The 8,187-nt window shown below is 55.2% G+C and overlaps 1 protein-coding gene across 2 annotated transcripts; it reads right to left on the bottom strand.

Moving 5' to 3' along the window:
* Nucleotides 1–791: 791 nt before the first annotated feature.
* TXNL1 (thioredoxin like 1) lies at nt 792–7,138 on the bottom strand. Of its 2 annotated transcripts, XM_039708421.1 has the most exons (8): nt 6,970–7,134; nt 5,919–6,015; nt 5,480–5,653; nt 5,192–5,314; nt 3,692–3,761; nt 2,701–2,873; nt 2,456–2,560; nt 792–1,056 (listed from the first exon to the last, which is right to left on the bottom strand). In XM_039708421.1, the coding sequence occupies exons 1-8, from the start codon at nt 7,131–7,133 to the stop codon at nt 1,027–1,029; spliced, it is 936 nt and encodes a 311-aa protein (XP_039564355.1). In that variant the 5' UTR covers nt 7,134; the 3' UTR covers nt 792–1,026. The 2 variants fall into 2 exon arrangements, with proteins under 2 accessions (XP_039564355.1, XP_039564354.1); XM_039708420.1 differs by having other exon boundaries at nt 2,456–2,873; nt 6,970–7,138.
* Nucleotides 7,139–8,187: the final 1,049 nt, after the last annotated feature.

Here is an 8,187-nt window from a genome sequence, read left to right on the forward strand (position 1 = left end):
AATGAAATTCCTGATTAACTTTTCAGTGTGATTCCAGTGCTCTGACTGCCATGGGCAGTGGAAGGAACCCCTCAAACACCACAAATAAAATGAAATAAAACGCAGCGTGTGTCTCCCGGGACGCTGTGTGCAGAGAGCTCCCACCTGCCCGCAGCTTGGCAAAACCAGCAGCTTTATTTACAAGGCGGCAGCAGTGCAGCAGCAGTGCAGCAGCAGTGCAGCAGCAGCAGTGCAGGGCTGCAAGCGCGGCTCCAGGGCGGGAGGAGCCGGTCCGGTCCCGGTCCCGGTCCGGGACGCTCCCGCCGCGCCCTCGGGGATGGGGAGGGGCTCCCGGCCTCGCTCCTAGTGGCTCTCGCCCTTCTTGCCCACTACCTGCAGGGGAGAGCACAGCGGGGCCGGGCTCAGCGGGGCCGGGCTCAGCCGGGCCGGGCTCAGCGGGGCCGGGCTCAGCGGGGCCGGGCTCAGCCGGGCCGGGCTCAGCCGGGCCGGGCTCAGCCAGGCTCAGCGGGGCCGGTTCAATAAAATTATTTATTCCAGTGCTCTGACTGCCATGGGCAGTGGAAGGAACCCTTTGATATAATTAATAAAATTAAATGAAATTCCTGATTAACTTTTCAGTGTGATTCCAGTGCTCTGACTGCCATGGGCAGTGGAGTGAACCCTTTGATATAATTAATAAAATTAAATGAAATTCCTGATTAACTTTTCAGTGTGATTCCAGTGCTCTGACTGCCATGGGCAGTGGAAGGAACCCCTCAAACACCACAAATAAAATGAAATAAAACGCAGCGTGTGTCTCCCGGGACGCTGTGTGCAGAGAGCTCCCACCTGCCCGCAGCTTGGCAAAACCAGCAGCTTTATTTACAAGGCGGCAGCAGTGCAGCAGCAGTGCAGCAGCAGTGCAGCAGCAGCAGTGCAGGGCTGCAAGCGCGGCTCCAGGGCGGGAGGAGCCGGTCCGGTCCCGGTCCCGGTCCGGGACGCTCCCGCCGCGCCCTCGGGGATGGGGAGGGGCTCCCGGCCTCGCTCCTAGTGGCTCTCGCCCTTCTTGCCCACTACCTGCAGGGGAGAGCACAGCGGGGCCGGGCTCAGCGGGGCCGGGCTCAGCCGGGCCGGGCTCAGCGGGGCCGGGCTCAGCGGGGCCGGGCTCAGCCGGGCTCAGCCGGGCCGGGCTCAGCCGGGCTCAGCAGGGCCGGGCTCAGCCAGCCCAGCACGCTGCCACAAACCCAGCTCAGCTGCTCTTGGTTCCCTCTAAACTCGCTGATTTCCCCAAAATTCACATTGTTCCCTCCCAAAAAATTCATGTTTTGCACCCAAGAAACGCCCGTAAGTTTCGTCTTTTTGTTTTTGCGAAATTCGCTTTTTCCGCCCCCCAAAATTCCCTTTTTCCGCCCCCAAAATTCCCTTTTTTCGCCCCCAAAATTCCCTTTTTCCCCCACCAAAAGTCCTTTTTCTCCCCCAAATTTCCATTTTTTAGGATCTCAGGAAAAAGAATTAAGGATTTTACAAGGGGAATAATGGTTGTTTTGGGAAAAGGAGAAAAAAAACGGAAAAAAAATAAAGGAAAATGGGGATGTTGGTGGGAAATGGGAGTTTGGGGGGAAATGAGGGGGAATGGGAATAAAGAGGCAGAAAAAAGAGAAAATAGAAAGAAACAGGAGAAAAAGTTGGGGAAATGGGAAAAAATTGGAAAAGAAAGGGAAAAAGAATGGGAAATTAATGGGAAATTAATGGGAAAAGAATAGCCAAAGAAAGGGAAAAAGAATGGGGAAAGAATGGGAAAAGAATTGGAAAAGAATGGGGAAAATGGGGAAAGAATGGGGAAAGAATTGGAGAAGAAGGGGGAAAAGAATGGGAAAATGAAGGGAAAAGAATGGGAAAAGAATGGGAAAATAATGGGAAAAAGAATTGGGGAAAAAGAATTGGGAAAGAAAGGGAAAATAATGGGAAAAGAATGGGAAATGAATGGGAAAAAGAATAGGAAAAGAGAGAGAAAAAGAAAGGGAAAATGAAGGGAAAATGAAGGGAAGAGGGGACCTCAGTGTCCAGCTCCCCAGAACCAGGAGAAGCTGTGGAAATGACAGTGAGGGAGGGCTGAAATCTGTATTTATTTTAGTGCAATAAAACAATTTTTAGTGACTCTGAGTGGCAGTGAGGGGCAGCAAAAGCTGAAAAACTCCTTTATCAACTCATTAGCAGCAGGGAAATGAAGTTTCACGTTGAGTTAAGGTCAAGTTTTGCTGCTAAGAATTAAGAATTAATTAATTTTCAACCTTCTGAAACCAGAGGGTACTTGCACCATAAACACTGAATATTTTAAAACCAGACCTTATAATAAAGTTACCCAAAAAAGAGCCCCAAAATGAAGCTGTAGATGCCCACAGCTGCCCTTGGTGCGGGTAACTTGGTGTTTCATGCCTGTTTGCCCAGGTGAGGATGGCAAGCGGGCAGGACTCACCCGTTTGAAGTCGTTCATGTTGGTGGCCTGCACTGGCGTGCCAATGAACGTGAAATACGTGATCCTCGTCGTCTCCTCGTCGCCGTGGTTGGACTGCACAAACAGCTGCAGGGGAAGCCGAAAGGAGCATGAGAAGTGCACCAGGGACACCTGCAGCAGCCGTGCCCGCGTGCGAGGCGAGCAGAGCGCGCGGCGGGGCGGGGCTGGCACGGCTGGCACTGCCCCGGCACTGCAGCAGCACTCACGGTGACGCTGTTGACGTTCTGGAACTTGACGTAGCGCAGCTGCACGATGCCATCCTCCCTGATGTCCTCGGGGCCCAGCTGCAGCGCCTGCGTGGGCTCGCTGCGCTCCGCCTCCTCGAAGTCCATGGAGCGCGGCAGGTTGGTGAAGATCTTGATGCACTTGGGGCCTTGCCCTGGGGACACAGGGAGGGACACTGAACCCGTCAGGAAGGGCACAACCCCACGTTCTGCCCTTCCTCATCTCTCTGGGTGCCCTGGATGGCTCAAAGCCCTGGCAGGGGCTCGCCGACCCTGGCAGGAAGCCAAAGACACCTGGGAATTCCATCTTAATTCATGGATTTAATTCATTCTGTGGGAACTCAGCACATCGCTCCGGATGTTTTGTATGTTGTACAGGGGGCTTTGGAATTCTGTACATGGGTCAGGAGTCCCAAGATGGAGGGGTTTGGGCGTGCCCTGTCCTTCTTCTTTCTTCTCCCTGGATGATGTTGGCACGTGTGGATTGGTTCATGGGTCATTGCTTCACTTGCTACCCAGGGTGAAAAGTATTGGGAATGGAAGGTAAATATCTTATACGTAGTTTTCACTATAAAAGAGACAACCGCCCCGTGCCCTTGGCTGTCTTGCTGATCAGACCTGGGCTGGACAGACAGAAAACTTTGTAGATAAGAACAATAAACTCAACTCCAGACTCCTCCTTCAAAGCATGGCCTGCCCAGAACCACCTTTTCCCATGCTGGGGCAGAGACAAGTGACAGCCACCATGGCCCTGGGGAACAGGAGGAATTGAGCTGAGCCGCCATAAAAATATTGGGAATCCTGCAGTGAGTGTCACTCCAGCCTGGAATTACACCCAGGCTACCAAATTATAAATGTTTCTATGTGTGTGCATCAAGCTACAATAAATGCCTCTGTTTGTGGATCACTTTGTGTATCAAACTGCAATCCCTGCCCCTCAGTGAATAATAAACAACCCCCCTGCAGCACTCACCATTGTCCGGCCCCTGAAGTTTCATGGAGTACAGCTTGACAGGCTGGCTGAAAGCGACAGTGATGAGCAGCTGTGGAGGGAACGACCACAATTAAACACTGGTTCTTCGTTAGGGAACCAACCCGGCCCAGCAAACAGGGATCAGGAGGGAAAAACCACAATTAAACATTGATTCTCTATTTGGGAACCAAGCCGGCCCAGCAAACAGGGATCAGGAGGGAAAAACCACAGTTAGACACTGGTTCTTCGTTAGGGAACCAACCCGGCACAGCAAACAGGGATCAGGAGGGAAAAACCACAGTTAGACACTGGTTCTTCATTAGGGAACCAACCCAGCCCAGCAAACAGGGATCAGGAGAGAAAAACCACAGTTAGACACTGGTTCTTCATTTGGGAACCAACCCAGCCCAGCAAACAGGGATCAGGAGGGAAAAACCACAGTTAGACACTGGTTCTTCATTTGGGAACTAACCAGGCCCAGCAAACAGGGATCAGGAGGGAAAAATCACAGTTAGACACTGGTTCTTCATTAGGGAACCAAGCCGGCCCAGCAAACAGGGATCAGGAGAGAAAAACCACAGTTAGACACTGGTTCTTCATTTGGGAACCAACCCAGCCCAGCAAACAGGGATCAGGAGAGAAAAACCACAGTTAGACACTGGTTCTTCATTTGGGAACCAACCCAGCCCAGCAAACAGGGATCAGGCAGCTCTGCAATAAAGTGCGGGGGTCACTTTCCCCTGTTCCACACATTGTGGCTCCTTATTGCCCAGCAGAAGCTCCGTGCCTGGGCAGTGTCAGTGTGCAAACCTTTGTGGTCCTGGATTTCTGCAGCTCCCAGCCCTGGGTTCCTGCAGCTCCCAGCCCTGGGGCTGAGGCAGCACACCCTACAGCCCTGGGTTCCTGCAGAGAACATCTCATGGTCCCTGCAGCTCCCATCTCGTGCTCCCTGCAGCTCCCATCTCAGGGTCCCTGCAGCTCCCATCTCAGGGTCCCTGCAGCTCCCATCTCAGGGTCCCTGCAGCTCCCATCTCAGGGTCCCTGCAGCTCCCATCTCAGGGTCCCTGCAGCTCCCATCTCAGGGTCCCTGCAGCTCCCATCTCAGGGTTCCTGCAGCTCCCATCTCGTGCTCCCTGCAGCTCCCATCTCGTGCTCCCTGCAGCTCCCATCTCGTGCTCCCTGCAGCTCCCATCTCGTGCTCCCTGCAGCTCCCATCTCAGGGTCCCTGCAGCTCCCATCTCAGGGTCCCTGCAGCTCCATTCTTGTGCTCCCTGCAGCTCCCAGCCCAGGGTCCCTGCAGCTCCCATCTCGTGCTCCCTGCAGCTCCCATCTCGTGGTTCCTGCAGCTCCCATCTCAGGGTTCCTGCACCTCCATTCTCGTGTTCCCTGCAGCTCCCAGCCCAGGGTCCCTGCAGCTCCCATCTCGTGCTCCCTGCAGCTCCCATCTCGTGGTTCCTGCAGCTCCCATTCCTGGGGCTGTGGCACCTCACCTCACCTCACCTGCTCGTCGCAGTCAGACTCCAGGTAGGAGGAGTCCTTGCGCAGGCAGTTCTCGAAGCCGTGCTCGTCGCTCTCGTTGAGGCACTCGCAGCCAGCCTTGTTGATGAAGGGCAGCAGATCCATCTGGGGACAGAGAGCACAGCTGCTCACAGCTGGGGACACCGAGCTACCGTGGCACACAACACTCACTCCAATCACTAGGGCAAACCCAATACTGACATTTCAATTATCTGACTCCCAGTACATTTGAAAGCTGAGCCGCGCAGCGACGGCCTGGGGAGCACTCACGTATCCCTTGGGGATGTCCGTGTCCTCGCTGCTGCCAGGGTCGTTCTCCAGGTGCTGCTTGATCTTGTCCTCCAGCCCCACGGCGTCGGCGCCCTGGTACTGGTCGATGCGCACTTTGTTGCGGAAGAACAGGAAGGTGGGCGTCGCCGAGATGTTGTTGGTGGCAGCCGTGCCCTGGCAGCACACACGAGAGCCCGCTCAGCGCCTCGGCCACGCTGCGAGCCACCCAGCCCCACCACGATTCATCTTTGCCTTTTCACCCCCAGCATCCCACCAACGCTTGGCTGGAAAGGCTTTACTTCATTCCCACTGGTGCTGCGTGCGACATCCAAAGGACAGTTTTAGCAAGGGGCTCAGAATCAGTGACTCAATGAATCAATGAGGTTTTACAGTGGATGCTCCCCCCAGGAGGACCGTGCCCGCCCAGCCGGGCACACACCTGGCACTGGTGCACGTCCACCTCCAGGAAGGTTGCCTGCGGGTATTTGTTGCTGAGGGCGCTGAAGGCGGGCGCGATCCGCAGGCAGGGCCCGCACCTGTGGGGAGAGCACACCCCGTCAGTCCCACCCGGCCTGTCCCTCAGTGCCCGCCCCGAGCGAACGGGAACCTTCCCTCCTGGGAACAACTGTGTGTAACTCAAATATGGAACGGTCGCCGTGTATCGAACCTCCAGGGATCACAAAATTCCTGCCACAAAAAGCTCACTTACACCTGTGACCGGCTGTTCCCACATTTATTTGGCCCTGGGAGGACAGAGTTGGTTTCTTTCATTTCATTTAATTGCATTGACTTGGACGAAAACATGTAGTTTTTATTTATTCTGCGTCAGCAAAAGTGCAGGAAGTGCTCAGCTGCAGCAATTCCTGTAAAGGGAGTTTGGCACTTGGAAAGAGAAACAAAAAGTGCAGTAAAAAATGCCCGATGTAGAAAACTGGCAAAAAACTAAGGGGCAGCAGGCAAAAAATAATGAGGTGCCCTAAGAACCCCCAAACCCCCGAGATTATCACTGTTCTCCCTAAATTCACAAATCAAGGAGAATAATTCAGATGTTGAGTTTATTTGGTGACAAATTCACCCCGATTTCACGACAGTTGTGGTGAAAAGGGATAATCTACTTGTCCTGTGCAAACGGGGTGCGGATCCAGGCAAGTTTTAGGGGGCAGAAGATGTTTTTGCAAGTTTCGAGGTGTGTTTGGTGCTGTCCGTGCCTTGTTCCCATCAGTTTCCTGCCTTTGCCGGGGCTTTCGACCAGCGCAGCGCCTCCCTCAGAGCGCCCGAGGGCTGGCGGCTCCGGGGGCCGCGCTTCGGCGGGACAAACGGGGATTTATGGCAGGATTTGGGAACACGACGTTCAAAACCACGGAACTCGTAAAGGCGGCGGTGCTGCGGCTGCACCGACGCGTTCCGGAGCGCCCCTCACGCTGCAGCCGCGCCGGGGAAGCCCGAAGGCGGCCATGGGAGCCTGAGGCGGCCGCCGCGCCCTCACTCACCCCCTCATGGTGAACTTCACCACGGCCAGGCGGGAGCCGGCGGCGCTCAGCTCGGGCTGGAACTCGGTGTCGTTGGCGATCACCTTCACGCCCGCCATGGCCGCGGGCCCGGTGGCGGTGCCGGGTGCGATGTGCAGCGTCACGGCGGGCGGCACGCCCGGCATGCACCGCTGCACCGCGCAGCCGCGGCCGCTCCCGCCCGCCGCCATCTCGGCAACGGGCAGCGATCCCGCCCGCCGCCATCTTGGGAACGGGCAATTTGTGAGGGAGTGACGCCACAAGGCGGCCATCTTGGGAACGGGCAGTGCGTGAGGGAGTGACGCCCCCCCGGTGGCCATCTTGGGAACGGGCAATTTGTGAGGGAGTGACGCCACAAGGCGGCCATCTTGGGAACGGGCAGTGCGTGAGGGAGTGACGCCCCCCCGGTGGCCATCTTGGGAACGGGCAATTTGTGAGGGAGTGACGCCACAAGGCGGCCATCTTGGGAACGGGCAGTGCGTGAGGGAGTGACGCCCCCCGGCCGCCATCTTGGAAACGGGCAAGCGCGGGAATTCCGTGAGGGGAGACGCGGCTTTAAATTTCAACATAAAAATTTAGTACTGGGTCTGTCATTAACTCGTTTTTTTGTGACGTTATGGGGATGACCATTCTGTCCTGCAGGCAAAACTGGTGTCAAATTTTGTCACCTTAGTTAAATTACGTTTTTTAATAAAGTCACGCTGTCGCCATACAGAAAAGAATTCTGAAATAAACGCTGAAGCCACAAGGGGGCAATAAGACATAAGTGCTCGTAACAACCACAAAATAAAACCAAAATCAAACCCGGGACTTGCTCTGACCCCATTTGCATCGTCACTCCTGACAACTTCCCAACGTACTTTAGAACACCACATCATGTCCCTTCGAGATGTGTCACAATTCCGCTTTTCCGGCTAAACACCAGCATTCTACCCTCGCCCGCTGTAATTCAAAAGCCTTGCAGTAACCGCTGATAAATAAATAAATAAATAAATAAATAAATACATTTACATCGCTAAATAAATGAATTAATTTCGAAGCAAGCAGTCACCGGCTCCGCGCGCCCTCAGCGTCACCCGCGGTTTCCACGGCGGCGGCTCCTTGCCGTCAAGCGCGCCGGCCGGCGCTGTGCGGCAGTGTCGCGGGCCGCGGTGTCACCCGGCCGCTGCCGCAGCGAGCGCGGCGGGGCACACTGGTTCT

This window comes from Passer montanus, unplaced genomic scaffold, assembly GCF_014805655.1.
Source record: "Passer montanus isolate IOZ18808 unplaced genomic scaffold, ASM1480565v1 scaffold200, whole genome shotgun sequence".
NCBI lineage: Eukaryota > Metazoa > Chordata > Aves > Passeriformes > Passeridae > Passer > Passer montanus.

Bases quoted from the DNA above. Each gene is read 5' to 3' on its own strand.
- TXNL1 (XM_039708420.1), bottom strand. From the start codon at position 7,133: ATGCCGGGCGTGCCGCCCGCCGTGACGCTGCACATCGCACCCGGCACC. The intron at 5,315-5,479 runs GTGAGTGCTCCC...CTCTGTCCCCAG, and splicing joins CGGACATCCCCAAGGGATAC to ATGGATCTGCTGCCCTTCAT. The intron at 3,762-5,191 runs GTGAGGTGAGGT...TTCCCTCCACAG, and splicing joins AGTCTGACTGCGACGAGCAG to CTGCTCATCACTGTCGCTTT.